At 49.4% G+C, this 16,037-nt stretch overlaps 1 protein-coding gene across 3 annotated transcripts; it reads right to left on the bottom strand.

Moving 5' to 3' along the window:
* Positions 1–549: 549 nt before the first annotated feature.
* SIGLEC9 (sialic acid binding Ig like lectin 9) lies at positions 550–14,477 on the bottom strand. Of its 3 annotated transcripts, none has more exons than XM_054464521.1 (7): positions 13,955–14,432; positions 13,475–13,753; positions 13,222–13,269; positions 12,057–12,314; positions 11,324–11,414; positions 10,857–10,953; positions 550–767 (listed from the first exon to the last, which is right to left on the bottom strand). In XM_054464521.1, exons 1-7 carry the CDS (start codon positions 14,382–14,384, stop codon positions 738–740), a joined length of 1,233 nt encoding a protein of 410 aa, XP_054320496.1. In that variant the 5' UTR covers positions 14,385–14,432; the 3' UTR covers positions 550–737. The 3 variants fall into 3 exon arrangements, with proteins under 3 accessions (XP_054320496.1, XP_054320497.1, XP_054320495.1); XM_054464522.1 differs by lacking the exon at positions 550–767 and adding an exon at positions 3,151–3,387; XM_054464520.2 differs by lacking the exon at positions 550–767 and adding an exon at positions 8,929–9,490 and having other exon boundaries at positions 13,955–14,477.
* Positions 14,478–16,037: the final 1,560 nt, after the last annotated feature.

Raw genomic sequence — 16,037 nt, 5'->3', positions numbered from 1 at the left:
AGTATTAGAAGGTATAATGTTTTGGGAGGCGATTAAGCTATGAGGACTCTGGGATTAGTCTAATGGGATTAGTTCCCTCATCTGAGAGACCCAAGGGAACTTGCACAGCCCTTCCACCACATGAGAACATAAGGAAAAGGCACCATCTATGAGGAAGCAAACTGTCTCCAGACACCAAACCTGCTGGCACCTTGGTCTTGGACTTCTCAGTCTCCAGAACTGTGAGAAATGAATTTCTGTTCTTTATAAACCGGCCAGTTTATGGTATTTTGTTGTAGCAGCCTGAATGGACAGAGATAGGAAGTGAATTGCCCAAATCACACAGGTCTCCTGGGCCCTGTCTCCTGCACCAATGTCTGCCCAGGAGCCACTTAATTAATCTTGTCTGCCCAGGACAGGCTGGGCTGGGACAGGGGAAGCTGATGTTACTCGGAGAGTGAAAGAACTGTCAAGTCTCTCACATGAGATAAGGAAAGACATTTCATTCATTCATTCATTCATTTATTCATTCATTCATTCATTCTGTATTCAGATTGTGAGCACCCGTGCTGTGCCTTGAGATTTCCAGCAAAGGGTAAGTGTTTGCCCAATCGCTCCCTCCCAGGAGGGGAAGTTGCAGCATCTCAGTGGTCAGAAGGGCTGAGCCATGGCTGACAGTGATGTCCTGCGTCTGTCCCGCAGGGCTGGGTGTCCACATCTGAGTTCTGTCTTGAGCAGGAGGGGCTCAGTCAGGCCTCTCAGCCCTGCTCCCCTGGGGGCCTCCACACCTGCAGAGCCAACACGGGCCTCAGATTAGCATCGGCCACTTCAATTCTAACTCAGGTGGGACAGGACAGCTCAGCCCCATCTGGAACTCGGGGGCCAATCCCTCGGCTTCCCTAGAAAAGAGCAGGCCTGCTCACCTGGAGTAGTAGCCCCAGGTGAGGCCATAGGTGAAGGAGAAACCGGTGCCCATGAGGGCCCCTTGATTAGGTGAGAACCAGGGGCTGGGAGCCCTCCTGATCTTCACTTGCACATCTGCACCCAGAGGGGCTTCCTGGGAGTGGGGAGAAGAGGGTGAGGTTCCTAGGTCTAGGCCCCTCTCACAGCCCAACACCTGACCAGGCTGCCTGCCCCAGCACCCGTCCGGCAGCTCCCTCTGCACAGAGAGGCTCAGGGAAATGTGCTGGGAGCCCAGCGGGTGCTGAGCCTCACAGGTGAGGTCCCCTTCACCTCCAGTCCCTTTCTGGGGCAGCTCCAGGATCCCAGTTGCTGAGAGCTGGGAGAGATTCAGTGTTCTTCCCTCCTGAGACGAGCTCAGTGAGGCAGGAGAGTTGCTGTCAGTCACACAGACCAGGCCCAGGGACTGACCCTCCAGGCCAGGAAGCGAGGTGCCATTGCTCAGGGTCTTCAGGGCTGAGTGAAGAAGACAGTGAGAGCGGGGAGGGTGGAGCTGAGAGGCTGTCTCTCCCACAACCCCACACAAACAGAAAGAGGAGACACCTGACTGTGTGACACATACTCATGAATGCAAATCCAGGAGTTCAAAAAGCGGAAAGACCCCGCAGAGAAAGAGGCTGAGCTGAGACTAGTGGGGAAGTTGGTCATATTAACAGGTGGCTAAGGGCACCTCAGGTGGAGGGGAAAAAGCACAGGCCATGAGACAGCCTGGCAGATGAAGGGCCCTGCAAATATGTGTGGGGTCTTCCAGGGGGAAATTGGAGGTGCTGGGACATGATCAGCTGAGCAGCTTGGACTGAGGGTTCCAGGAAACCAGAGAGGGCCCTGAGCAGGGAAGAGGCAGTGTCAGCTCTGGCTGCAGGAAAATTTTTCAGGACTTGTGCTGCGAGGGCCACAGCATGGAGGCGAGAGGCTGCAGACCGCGATGTTGGGTGGGAAGTGGAGCAATGGTCAAGACCGAAAAGGGCCTGGCCATGCAGATAGAGGGGAGGAGACAGGGAATGGAGGCAGGAGGAAGGGCATGATGGCAGACATTTTTGGGGAAGTGAAGTTTACAGGAAACCCTGACTCATGAGTGGGGTGGTTGAAAACAGGAGGCAACTGGAATAAGTCCTGGGTCCTGACTGGGATAACTGAAGAGGGGGTGGGGTGGGGGATGGAGATACCATGTCCAGGAAGAGGCTCAAGGGGCAGAAAGTGGGGGAGACATCAGGGCGGGGCTCACAGCTGAGCCACAGGGTGGATGTGCTCACTCAGGAAGCATGTTGAAGGGAAGGGGCAGCCCAGGGAATATGTGTCAGGCACTTTCCTGGGGCTGTCTCATCACAAGCTCCCTCAGCGTGGGAAGAACTGGCTTGGAAAAACAAGAGTAACCCCAACAGGAAGCCAGTGGGTAGGGGCAAAGTGGTAATTACTCACATAAGTGCAACTTCAGACTTATGGGTGCCAGAGGTGGGAGGTTTTTGGAGACGAGTGTTTTTCCCTTCCCTTCCATGGATCTCAGTGAGGAACAGAGAAAGCAAAAAACTCCCCAGAGTCACCCCAGCCAATGTGTCTTTCATACTTGAAAGAGTTTATGAAACACTGGAATTATTTCTGCCTTGCATATTCAGAAGAACTTACCACTTAATTTTTTTGCCTGGAAAATAACATTTGCTACTCAATCAGCTTTGTTATGAAACTATGGGCTTCTCCATAGGTAGCTCACAACATGCCCTCCAGCTTCATCAAAGTGAGAAAGCAAGAGACAGCGAGAAAGAGAATGAGGCACAAGTTAGTCTTTTATAACGTGATCTTAGGCATAACATTAGCAAGCAGATTTGCAAGACCCACAGCCACCCTGCAGCTGATGTACACCACGTGCAGGAACTCCCATCACCCATGGCCACCCTGACAAAATGCTTTGTCAGCAACCCCTATTGGAGCGTTGTTGCCAGTGGACCCGGAACACCTTGGCCGTTCCAGCATAGGAGGTGCTTAACCTTGAGGGGCCAGAAAAAAAAAAAAGCCATGGGCCAGGTCCCAGGTCCCCGTGGTTAGAGCATGCAGCTCAGAAGTGCTGAGTTGAGCCTGGGCCTCTTGAAATCATCCAGAAACAAATGCAGTTGTCTAAGCCCAATTTATACCACTGTGAAACCCTCAAGGGCATCAGAGAATATAAAAGCAAAGAGCCCTATCCAAAGAACAGCAACTTCAAAGATTAAAGGAACATCAGCCCACACAGATGAGAAAGAACCAGTGAAAGAAATCTGACACATCCAAAAGCCAGAGTATTTTACCTTCAAGTGACCACACTATCTCCCCAGCAATGTTCTTAATGAGTCTGAAATGACTGAAATGACAGACATAGAATTCAGAATCTGGATGGCAACAAAGATCACCGAGATTCAGGAGAAACTCGAAACCCAGTCCAAGGAATGTAGGAAATCCAATAAAATGATTCAAGATCTGAAAGATAAAATAATCATTTTAAGAGAAAACCAAACTGATCTGTTAGAGCTGAAAAACTGCAAAAATTTCATAATACAAGCAGAAGTATTAACATCAGAATAGATTAAGCTGAGAAAAGAATCTCAGAGCTCAAAGACCAGTTCTCTGAATCAACCCAATCAGACAAAAATTTAAAAAAAAAAGCATTTAAAAAAATGACAAAAACCTCCAAGAAATATGGGATTATATAAAGAGACCAAACCTACGGCCCACTGGAATCCTGGAAAAAGAGAGACGCAGCAACTTGTAAAACATATTTGAGGATATCATCCACAAAAATTTCCCCAACCTTGCTAGAGAGGTTGACATATAAATTCAGGAAATTCAGAGAACCCCAGGAAGATACTGTACAAGATTACCATCCCCAAGACACATAGTCATTAGATTTTCTAAGGTTCACATGAAAGAAAAAAATATTCAATGCAGCTAAAAGGAAGAGGCAGGTCATGTACAAAGGGAACCCCATCAGGCTAACAGAAGAGCTTTCAGCAGAAATCATATAAGCCAAAGACATTCGGGACCTATATTCAGCATTCTTAAAGAAAACAAATTCCAGCCAAGAATTTCATACCCTGCCAAACTAAGCTTCATAAACAAAGGATAAATAAAATCCCTTTCAGACAAACAAAAACTAAAAAAAATCATCACCACCGGACCTGACTTATAAGAGGTCCTTAAGGGAGTGCCAAACACAGAAGTGAAAGAATGTTACATGCCACCACAGAAAGTGGTGTTAAGTGGTTAAGTATATAGCCCACTGACATTATGAAGCAACTATACAATCCCGTCTACATAACAACCAGCTAACAACATAATGACAGAACCAAATTCTCACATCTCAGTATTGACATATCAATAATGCTTTCACTGGCTGTCCCTTTTGCATAGAGTCCAGCATGAGACGCAGAGGAGACTGGGATGCTTAATGTAGCCAGATGGGGCTGATGTAGCTCCTGAGTTAAAAATGCATCTTTCTTTGGGACAGAAGGAACCACATAATCTACTCTAGTCCAGTTTGGTCCTAGCATCCAGGAAAGCAAAGATGCAATGTACCAGAATACCCACATCAAAAAGTTAGAAAGATTCCAAATTAGCAACTTAACATTACACCTAGAGGAATTAGAAAAACAAGAGCAAGTCAACCCCAAAGCTAGCAGAATAAAACAAATAACCAAAATCAGAGCTGAAATGAATAAAATTGAGATATAAAAATTCATACAAAAGATCAGTATACCCCAAAGTTGGTTCTTTGAAAGAACAAATAAGATTGATAGATCACTAGCTAGTCTAATAAAAAAGAGGAAACCAAAACCTTTCATCATTTAAGAGTTTTTAATTTCTCTTTCATGAAAGGTAAATTTACATACAGTGAAATACATAGATTTTATTCGCGTGATTCAATGTGTTTTGATAAATACATAACCACGTAATCACTATCCCAGTTAAGACATAGACTATTCCTAGGACTGGCTGGGCACGGTGGCTCACGCCCGTAATCCCAACACTTTGGGAGGCAGAGGTGGGTGGATCACAGGGTCAAGATATCAAGACCATCCTGGCCAACGTGGTGAAACCCCATCTCTATTGAAAATACAAAAATTAGCTGGGCATGGTGGCCCGCACCTGTAATCCCAGCTACTAAGGAGGCTGAGGCAGGAGAATCGCTTGAACCCTGGAGGCGGAGGTTGCAGTGAGCCACTGCACTCCAGCCTGGCAACAAAGCTAGACTCCTTCTCAAAAAAAAAAGAAAAGAAAAGAAATAAAATTCCCAGGACCCCAGAAAGTTCCCCTGTGTGCCATTCACGTTAATCCCCAAATCCCACTCCCAACCTGAGGCAGTGACTGTTACGAATTTCTGTCTTTGTAGATTAGTTTGGCCTGTTCTCGAACTTCATATGAGTGAAACTACAGAGCATGTATTATTTTGCATATGACTTCTTTGACTCAAGATGTTTTCAAAATTTATTCAAGCTGTTGCGTGTATTATATATCGTTTGTTATTATATATTGATGAGTATTATGCCGTTACATGGAAACATGTAATCAATTTTAAATATTAATTACTTAGATTTTTATATTATTTTCTCACTAAATGTAGGACATTTCAAGTGCTCAGTAGCCACATGTGGCTAGTGGTTACCATATCAAACAGCACAGTTGTACAAACATTATAGTCTCCACTTTTACTTTTAGGTTTATGATTCGCTTCAGGCTAATTTGTTGCGTGTGATGTGAGAAACGGCTCAACACTCATTTTTACCAACCCTAATTTCACTTCTTCCGCTAACATTTATTTTTTATTTATTTATTTATTTTCAAGATGGGGTCTCACTCTGTCGCCAGGCTGGAGTACAGTGGCACAATCTTGGCTCACTGCAACCTCTGCTTCCTGGGTTCAAGCAATTCTGCTTCGGCCTCCTTGGTACCTGGGATTACAGGTGCCTGCCACCACACCCAGCTAATTTTTTTTTTTATTTTTTTTTTTTTTTTGTATTTTTGGTAGAGATGGTGTTTCACCATGTTATCCAGGCTGGTCTTGAACTCCTGACCTCAAGTGATCCACCCACCTCAGCCTCCCAAAGTGCTGGGATTACAGGCGTGAGCCACCGCGCCCGACCACCCACCAACATTTATTAAAAGTCTTTCCTGTCCCAATTGAATAGACTTGATGCTATTCAATTGACTGTATATGTGTGGGTCCATTTGTAGACTGTACTCTAGTCCACACCACACTCTCTGTATTACTCTAGTGTTAAAATCTGCCTTCTCTAAATGTGTTTCTTATCACAATGATTTGGTTATTCTAGGCCTTTATGTGTTTATATAAATTTTAGAACCAATTTATCAATTTATAACTATATATGTGTATATATATAAACTTATATTTACAATATACGTACATATACACTCATCTATAATTAAGTACATACATATACACATATACATATATTTTATATATAGATATATATATATATATAGGAATTTTGACTGGGATTACCTAAATCAATATGCAGACAACTGACATTTTACCCATTTTTGTCTTCCAATCCATGAACGTGATATATTTCTTCCTTCATTTGGGCCTTCCTTAAGTCTCTCAAAAATGTTCTATATTTATCAGTACAGAAGCATTCCGTGTTATCTTAGTTCATTTGTGTTGCTATAGAGTAATATCTAAGGCTGGGTAATTTATAAAGAAAAGAGGTTTATACAGCCTGTAGCTGCAGTGAACGCCAAGAATGAAGTACTCAGACAATTCCAGCCGAGCGGGACGCGGCAGCAGCATCTCTGAAAGAGTGCCGCCCCAGAATCCGTCCGCCAAGTATTTATTGAAAGGGCTTGTTAAACCAAAATGTCCACCAGCTGGCCTTTTGCGGTCGGGTCATGAGACACATACGGCCTTGTAAAAACACTCAGACTACAGTCTCAGGAGGCTGTTTTCAGCGCTCCTTATCGCACATTCCGTTCCTTGCCCTATTTTCAGGGTCAAGGAGTTTCAATCTCGTGCACAAACAACATGCACACAATGCCTCAGTATTTTTCCATGCCTCGACCTCAAATGCCTTGTACATAAGCTTGAATATATTGCCGTGCACCCCCCACAGTTTATTTGGCTCACGGTTCTGCACCATATATAAAATGCTTGGCACCAGCCTTTGCTTCTGGTGAGGGTCTCAGGAAGCTTCCACTCATGGTGGAAGGCAAAAGGAAGTCTGCATGTGCAGACAATATGGCAAGAGAGGAAGCACGGGCTGGGGAGGGGAGGTGCCAATGTCTTTTTAACACCCAGCTCTTGGAGAAACTCTCACAGGAAGTAACAGAGTGAGAACTCTCTCATTACCTTGAAGACAGCACCAAGCCATTCATGAGGGATCCAGTCCCGGGACCTGAACATCTCCCATTTGGCCCCACCTCCAACACTGGGCGTCAAATATCAACAGGAGGCGTGGCAGGGCCAAACAAACCATATCCAAACCATAGCATAGGATTTTTTTTTTTTTTTTTTTTTTTTTTGAGACAGACTCTTGCTTGCTCTGTCGCCCAGGCTAGAGTGCAATGGCACAATCTCAGCTCACTGCAACCTCCGCCTCCTGGGTTCAAGCAATTCTCCTGCCTCAGCCTCCCAAGTAGCAGGGACTACAGGCATACGCCACCTCGCCTGGCTAATTTTTGTATTTTTAGTAGAGATGGGGTTTCACCATGTTGGCCAGGCTGGTCTTGAACCCCTGACCTGAAGTGATTCGCCCTCCCCAGCCTCCCAAAGTGTTGGGATGACGGGCGTGAGCCACCACGCCCAGCTCAGATATGATTTTTTATTTATTTATTTATTTATTTTATTTATTTTTTTTTTTTTTTGAGACGGAGTCTCACTCTGTCTCCCAGGCTGGAGTGCAGTGGCACGATCTCGGCTCACTGCAAGCTGCACCACCCGGGTTCATGCCATTGTCCTGCCTCAGCTTCCCGAGTAGCTGGGACTACAGGCACCCACCACCACACTCGGCTAATTTTTGTATTTTTAGTAGAGATGGGGTTTCACCGAGTTAGCCAGGATGGTCTCGATCTCCTGACCTCGTGATCCACCCGCCTCGGCCTCCCAAAGTGCTGGAATTACAGGCGTGAGACACTGCGCCCGGCCATGATTTTTAAAAAATTATTCCTTGGTACTTTACGGTTTTTTGATGCTGCCATAAATGGGCAAGAGTCTAGATTTAGGGAAGTTTTAGTGCTTCCTCCAGTCCTTTGATTTCTTCCTATCAGGGCTACTGCATAAAGTGATTGTTGTGAGATGTTCCTTTCCTCGTTCGGGTGCTGCATGTAGGTAAATTTTTTTGGATCATGTTGTTTAATTTGACAGATGATCCTGTGACCCTTTGGAAAAGTTTCTCATTCCTTGGGTTTGGCTTTAGAGGAGGGAGATCACGAGCTGCTGCTTCAGGGTCTCCCTCAGCTCAACCCAGAAGTCCAATCCTTGAACTCCATTTTCAAAGACAGAGACAGAAGAAGGCCCAGGAGGAGGGTCCCCAGTGTGCAAGGACTGAGGTATGAACCAACAGGGCATGTTGCAAATGATTTGGAAAAGACCAGAGGGACCAGTGGGTTAAGTGGTGAAGATGGAGGAGTGGACTGAGGTGGGAGAGTGATGTCACGAAGAGGATGTGATGGGAGGTTCAGGATCCAGGAGCCATGGATGGGCTGTGAGCAGCGCAGAGAGAGCTCAGTGTGTCCTAAAGACTCCCACTGGACTGTGCACAATACATAGACTGCAGAGAGCAAGGTGGCCTAGCAGTCACAGGGTGGGGAGATGAGGCTGAAGAGGTGGGCAGGATCCAGATGCTACCTAGACCTGATTTGCAGGCTGAGGTCATTTCCTGGAAAGTTGCAGAATCGCTATTTTGCAGGCAAGTGACACAGACATATAAGTACCAGTTGCCACCAGAATCAGGAAAGGTTCCCAGCAGGACCTTTGTGTTCAAAGCACAGTGATCCATCAGTGCTCAGCATACACCTGTGCCAGGAGCTCTGCTGGGATGTGACTCCTGGAATGGTCACCGCAACCTTGCAAGTAGGGCTTCTCATTCCTGTTTTACAGAGCAGGAAACCAAGGTACAGAGAGGTAGGAATTTGTCTGTCTTTTAGTTAAAAAAATAAAAGGGAGGGCACAGTGTGGATTCAGGTTTGAGATACTTTGACTCCAAAGCCTGTGTGCTTTTCACTGTGCACATAGTTCATAGTGTTATCATAGATCCTCATAGCTCATCACATTGAGGGCTATTAATTCTACAACAATCAGCCTCTGACTTCTCCCTTGCCTGGAGGGGCTGCGATCCCTCAATCAGGCTGAATCTCTGCAGTTTCTCATCTCTGCAGTTTCTCATCTGTGGATCTTTATCTCCGAGTACTCGGTGTCAGTGGCCTCCCGTCCCTGTGAGTCCCGAGGCTTCACCGTCTGGAAGCTGAGGGTTGCATACTGGAGCTCTCCTTCCCCCACTGAGGAGCGGGCAGAAGCTGGGGGAGGCTGGTCTGGGGGACTGTCTTCTGCCCAAGGTTCAGTCAGGGGTCCCTGAGACGTGGGAGAGAGAAGGGAGTCAGAGCAGACGGTGAGGATGGGGCGCAGTGGCTCACACCTGTAATCCCAGCACTTTGGGAGGCTGAGGCGGGCGGATCACCTGAGGTCAGGAGTTCGAGACCAGCCTCGCCAACATGGTGAAACCCTGTCTCTACTAAAAATACAAAATTAGCCAGGTGTGGTGGTGGGCACCTTTAATCCCAGCTACTCAGGAGGCTGAGGCAGGAGAATCGCTTGAACCTAGGAGGCAGAGGTTGCAGTGAGCCAAGATTGTGCCACTGCACTACAGCCTGGGTGACAGAGCGAGACTCCGTCTCAAAAAACAAAAACAAACAAATGAAAAAATGCACTTGAGGCAAAAGCCTCACTCACTTCACCCTTGTTCTTGTCCTAGTGGAGAGGTAGGTGCTTAAAAGGTCAGAATGTGGCTGGTCACAGTGGCTCACGCCTGTAATCCCAGCACTTCGGGAGGCCAAGGTGGGCGGATCACGAGGTCAGGAGATTGAGACTATCCTGGCTAACACGGTGAAACCCCGTCTCTACTAAAATACAAAAAAATTAGCCGGGCGTGATGGCAGGCGCCTGTAGTCCCAGCTACTCCAGACGCTAAGGCAGGAGAATGGCTTGAACCTGGGAGGCGGAGCTTGCAGTGAGCAGAGATCGCACCACTGCACTCCAGCCTGGGCGACAGAACAAGACTCCGTCTCAAAAAAGAAAAAAAACAAAAAAAGTCAGAATGTGCACTGCTGCAGGCTATAGAGTTTGGGATTTTTACTCTAGACCAGGGGTTGTCAAACTACAGTATCTGAGTCATATCCAGCCCACTCTTTATGTTTGTGAATAAAGTTTTATTGGCACACAGCCATACTCATTTCTTTACACAGGGTATATGGCATCTTTCTTGCTACAACAGCAGATTTGAGGAGCTGCAATGAGACTGTGTGGCCCATGAAGCCGAAAATAGTTTCTATCTATCCCTTACAGATAGTATTTGCTGGCTTCTGCTCTAAACGGTATTGAGGGGTGGGAGAGCAGCTGTTCAAATGCAGAGGAACTGGACGATGATGCCTTCTGGACAGTCCCCCCAGGCAGGAAAGGAGGGGAGACAGGCAGGGAGGTGAGGCAGCAAAAGACAGAGATCCTCAGGCCTCAGGAGTGAAGGGTCAGGATAGGGAGCAGAGATAATAAAAGCTGTTCTTAGGGGAGGAAACCAACCAAACATTGTGATTTGGGGCTACAGAGAAGAAAGGAAGAACAGAGAGGAGGTAACTTTGGCTACGCCCAGCTGATTAGTCCTGGGGGTCATCCTGTGGGAGGTGTCCAGGCTGGATGCTGGCTGTGGAGAGTCCACATCACTCACCTGAGAGGCTGAGCCCCTGACGGTGTTTGCATCCTCTATGCCCGTATCCCCCACGCCCGCTGCTGGCCTTGCCGATTTCTTCCTGCAGGACCTCACTCTAAGTAAAGAGACCAGAGAGCCTTTCAGTGTGGTCAGATCGGGGTGCAGTGGGCAGATCAGGTACCCCCATGTGTTTCCTATTAAGGGACTGCAGGGGTGACTGAGGTGGAAGAGCAGTGGTCCAGTCTTAGAGACCCCAAGGTTGAGAACAGAGGCTCTCTTCTCCTGGACAGTGGATACCAAGGTTTGCCACAGACTCAAAGCTCCTCAAACACAGGCCCACATGGAATTCTCACCATGCACCTGCGACCCCCTTCTTGCCCCAAGCTCTTCACCCATCCAGGTCCCTCCAGCTCTGGCTTCAGGGATCCAGCTTCCAGCCTGTCCTCCCCCAGGGCTCTCCCTCCCTCCCTAGGGTCCATGCTTACACAACGAAGATGATGCAGAAGGACAGGAAGACCAGGGCTGTGGCTCCAGCTCCCCCGACCGCCCCCTGAGTCACTCCTGATGTGGCTTTGCCTGTTGACAGATTGGAGTTATTTTTGTGATATATCATAGAGAATTGGGTCTCTTCTCCCACTTCCTGTAGGGTCCTAGACTTCTATTTCCACTTCCCCTTCCCAGACACAAAGAACAGGAATGAGAGAGAGCAGGACATGGAGAGACTCTTCCTGAGGCCAGTGAGGCGTGCAAGTGCGGCCATTCCTTTTTTTTTTTCACAATGTTAATATTTGATCTATTAATGAATTTGTTTTGCATTCAATTTTTACTGTTTTTAAAAGATTATTGCATTGCAGTATGATTTCATCTGATTGCTGACTTGCTGGGCTTTTTCTTTTTTTTAATTTGATGCTCAAAGCAAGTATCTCAGTTGTGTGACTCCAGTTCAGCCCTGCAAAGAAAGGCGCTTGTCTCCCTAAACACACCTGGCCAGGCCCCATCCTCTCCCCTCTGAGATCCACTCCTGCCATCTCCCCACCCTACAACCCTTCCCTGGCAGGAAGAGGACAGTGGTGCTGTGGGTCCCAGAGAAGTTCCAGACCTCACAGCTGAGCACAGACCAGAGCGGAGCTCCTCTCTGGAGGTCCAGGCTCAGCGGTCACTGAGGGTGAAACAGGTGTGTTCTCCTCCAGCCCCTCCCCAGAATACCGGCGCACTCACTCTGCAGGGAGACGTTCAGGGAGACCTGCTGAGAGCCCAGAGGGTTCTGAGCTCTGCAGGTGAATTCCTCTTCATCCCTCAGGTGCACCCAAGGCAGCTCCAGCACCCCCGGGTTTGAGGGCTGTGAGGGGCACAGGGTCAGGCTTCTCCAGCTCAGGCTCAGCCTGGCAGGTGGATTGCTGTCAACCGCACAGACCAGGCGCAGAGACTGGCCCTCTGGGACTGACAGAGATGAGCCATTTCCCGGGACTGTGGATACTGTAGAAAAAGAGACAGAGGGTCAGAGAGATACATAGATCTGAAGAAAAAGGAAGGAAACAGAAAGAGACTGATGACAGCATCTGACACACAGACATAGACTGAAGTTCTGGAAGCACACACTTTCACCACTCACTGCTGGGAATATAAACTTCTCCCCGCTTCATCGAGAACAGTTTGGGCTTATCTTTCAAAGTAAGAAAGAACATACAACGTAGCTATATTTTGCTTTTAGGAACTTAACCCACAGACTTAGATATTCCTGTGAAAGTAGATACAAGATTGTTCATTGCAGTGTTCTGTAGTAGGATAAAATTAGTGCCATGATCTTCCATTAGGAGATGCCACAAAATCAGAGTCCATCCATGCAGCGGAATCACACACAGCCCTAGAGGAGGGTGCGGACAGTCTCGCTACGGATGTCAAACCACCTCTGAGATCCTCCAGGTGCACAAACCAAGACTCAGAGCAGCCTGGATGGACAGTGGTTGGTTCTGGGGAGGGGGGCAGGCATCGGAGGAGAGCCTCTGCTCTGCAATTTGAATTTTTGCCCATGGACATTTATCACCTGTCCAGAAGTATTTAGATCAGAACTATCATAAATAAACAGATAAGGGTGGAGATGTATTCAGGAGATACATGAGAAGGAACCTCAAAGCCTGGTCGTGCTGTGTGAATGCCACCCTCTTATTGTTTGAGGCCAAGGGGGGGTGTGTGGGGGAGTCCAAGGGAGGTGATGGGAGGATGGGAACAGGTGGCCTTGGGGCCTAAGGATACAGAGGGGCCCTGAGTTCACCCACAAGGACATCCCTGTTTGCCAAAGTGAGTCCAGGTTGAGGAATAACCCAGCCTCATCCTGACCTGAAGGCCCTGCACCCCCAGCCCCAGGGAGGGAGCTCCATCCTACCTGTGCCGTCTCCTTGGAAGACAGTCATGGTCAAGTTCTGAGGGGGGTCTGGGACAGAAAGACATGGAGACACGCATCACTGTGAGGGCTGCGAACACTAGCCCTGTCTGTCCCCAGGAGCCGCATAAACAGGGAAGGCGGAGCCACTGTCCTCCTGACCCCACAACCAGCCCAGATTCCGGGACCCAGCACCCAGTGTCCGGGCTTGACACTCACCCCATCAGGGACCCAGGCGTCCCAGCCCAGCACTCACAGGACACGTTGAGATGGACGGTCTTGTTCGTGGTCACGCCGGCCCCAGGGAAGGTCACCTGACAGGTGAGGCTGGTGCCATGGTCCTGGGGCTGTGGGATGAGGGTGAGCACCGAGGAGCGGGTGGTGGAGGGGTCCAAGGGGGACATGGAGGTCCCCGTCCAGGAGATCATAGGGGGCGTCCCCTGCTCACAGGCCCAGGGCACAGAGCAGGTTAGATTCTGGGGGCAGCCAGACTCCATGGTGCCTGGGATGAGGATGTTGGGCCTGTGGGTCAAGGCTGGTGAAGAGAGGGGGAATCAGGATCAGGTCAGAGGATCCATGGTTCAGCCCTGGGGGAAGCTCAGGCTCTGGTCCAGCTCCTGCCCTGAGCCAACTCACTTCACCCTCAGCCCTCTCCTGGAGCAGGGGCCCCATCCCAGCCTTTCCCTGCCGCCCCCATGACCTTTCCCTGTGGCCTTTCCTGGAGCCCATGCCTTACCTGTCACATGCACAGAGAGCTGGTCAGATATATAATTCCATTTTATATTTCCTCTCTCCACACGAAAGAAGTATGTCCCCGCATCACTCTTTCTGGCATCTCTGATGTTCAGGGTGCAATTCTTGGTATGTGGGTCCCCAAGGAGGTGGAATCGGTCCTGAGTCTCCTCCTGCACTGCCCGAGCTGGGTTGTTTGTGGCCACTGGAGCATCCCGGTCTGTCTTGGCCCCTTGCCGGAACCAGTAGCCATGAACTGGGTCAGAGTAAGACCAGCCATACCCGGGGTAGGAGAAGGAGCAGGGCACGTGGACACACAGGCCCTCCTGCACAGTCACGGACCTCTGCATCGTCAGCAGGTAATGCTTCCAGTTACTCCTCTGTCCTTCCACCCTCTCCCTCCCCCAGAGCAGGGGCAGCAACAGCAGCAGCATGTCTGGGGTTGGAGGTGCCAGGGCCGCCAGGGAACGTCTGTTCCTCAGGGTTCTTCTCTCAGGAACTGAGGGCTCAAGACTTAGAGGAGGCCCCACAGGAAGACGGGGCGAGGTCAAAACAGTGACCTCCTCAGAGGAGGAACTTTACACCCAGACACTGTCAGGCCCAGGTCAGCCCTGGGAGATCCACCGTCCACCACCCCACGTTCACTCCTGGGACCCTGAGGCCAGAGCGGGAGACAGACTCACCCAGATTCCCACCCCATGCAGGGGCCACCCCACCTCCTGCCTCCCTCTCAATGCCCTTCCCCTTAGGTGACATTTTCTGCAGGGTGAAAATGAGTCCCATCTGGCCAGACCCCTGAGTCACAGGCTGTGGATGTCTGCGTAGCTCAGAGGTGGGACTCGGGGCCATGAGAGATGGGGGTGCAGATGGGGTGAACAGGCAGCCTCTCATCCCCCCCAGCAGGCACGAGGTGGGCACCCCCTTTCTGCACAACGAGGTCAACACAGCAGAGCTGGACACTGTCTCCAAGGAGTCACTGTGCGGAGGGGAGACACAGAGGCTCCTGACGTCTGAGCTGTCCACGGCAGGAGCTTCAGTGGGGGGCACAGGCAGGATGGGGTCACTCTCCTGTAGGTCAGGGGTTCAATCTCAGGAGGACTGAGCAGAGGGACATTGGGCTGTGGAGGTGAGGATTCTGTGTGTTGATACACACCAAGGACACAGAGGGAAGCCTGGCTCGCAGGAGGTCTGGGAAACTGAGGCTGTGACTGTTGTACTGTGGGGCTTGGAAGGGAGGAAATTCGGAAGAAAAGGGGCAGATTTCAAAAGGGAAGATATTTCTCCTTTCCTCACTGCTGTCTCAGCACCACGAAGGGTTTCTTCACCACCAATGTCTCACTCAGCCACACTTCCCTGGTTACTCCAGAACATGAGGGATTTGCTTCTGCAGGCTCTGCTCCCAGGGGTCCAGGTGAACAGGAGATGTGGCACCAGCCCCGGGGCGTGCACCCTCCACAATGGGCAGGATTTCATGGGAGGAGAAACATGCACCTGAATTCAGCAGAAGATTTTTTGTAACTGTGTGGGTGGGCTGGGAGGAACTGGGAGTATCCAGTATGATGGAGCCTCCTTAGACCGATGTCAGTTTTCTAGAAATATTTTTGGGAGAAATATAAGCCATATAGATAAAAATGTCTTCCCCCCAAGAAAAAATCTCAGCGGTTTACACATATGAACACACTTAGAGAAACAGAACACTGGGGACACTGCAACATCTCCTCTTTGTTACCCCACTTCCTGTCAGCCACACCCCACTTCCTCCTGAAGCAGCCCCAGCCTCACTTTAACGCTAATGGTCTCCATGCTTTTCTAGGTAGTTTTATCATCTGTGTGCATTGCCATGAATACCTCAGGCCCCCATGTTTGCCCAATTGCTCCCTGGGAAGTTGCAGCATCTCAACTGCAATGGTCAGAAGGGCTGAGCCATGGCTGACAGTGATGTCCTGCGTCTGTCCCGCAGGGCTGGGTGTCCACATCTGAGTTCTGTCTTGAGCAGGAGGGGCTCAGTCAGGCCTCTCAGCCCTGCTCCCCTGGGGGCCTCCACACCTGCAGAGCCAACACGGGCCTCAGATTAGCATCGGCCACTT

Source organism: Pongo pygmaeus, chromosome 20 (assembly GCF_028885625.2).
Source record: "Pongo pygmaeus isolate AG05252 chromosome 20, NHGRI_mPonPyg2-v2.0_pri, whole genome shotgun sequence".
Taxonomy (NCBI): domain Eukaryota; kingdom Metazoa; phylum Chordata; class Mammalia; order Primates; family Hominidae; genus Pongo; species Pongo pygmaeus.
The sequence above is the reverse complement of the archived record's forward strand: the minus strand, read 5'-3'. Positions and strand labels throughout refer to the sequence as shown.

Bases quoted from the DNA above. Each gene is read 5' to 3' on its own strand.
- SIGLEC9 (XM_054464522.1), bottom strand. From the start codon at position 14,384: ATGCTGCTGCTGTTGCTGCCCCTGCTCTGGGGGAGGGAGAGGGTGGAA. The intron at 13,270-13,474 runs GTGAGTGCTGGG...TTTCTGTCCCAG, and splicing joins CGTCCATCTCAACGTGTCCT to ACCCCCCTCAGAACTTGACC. The intron at 3,388-10,856 runs GTGAGTGATGTG...TTTATCTTTCAG, and splicing joins TCAGGGGCTCAGCCTCTCAG to ATCTTGAATCATTTTATTGG.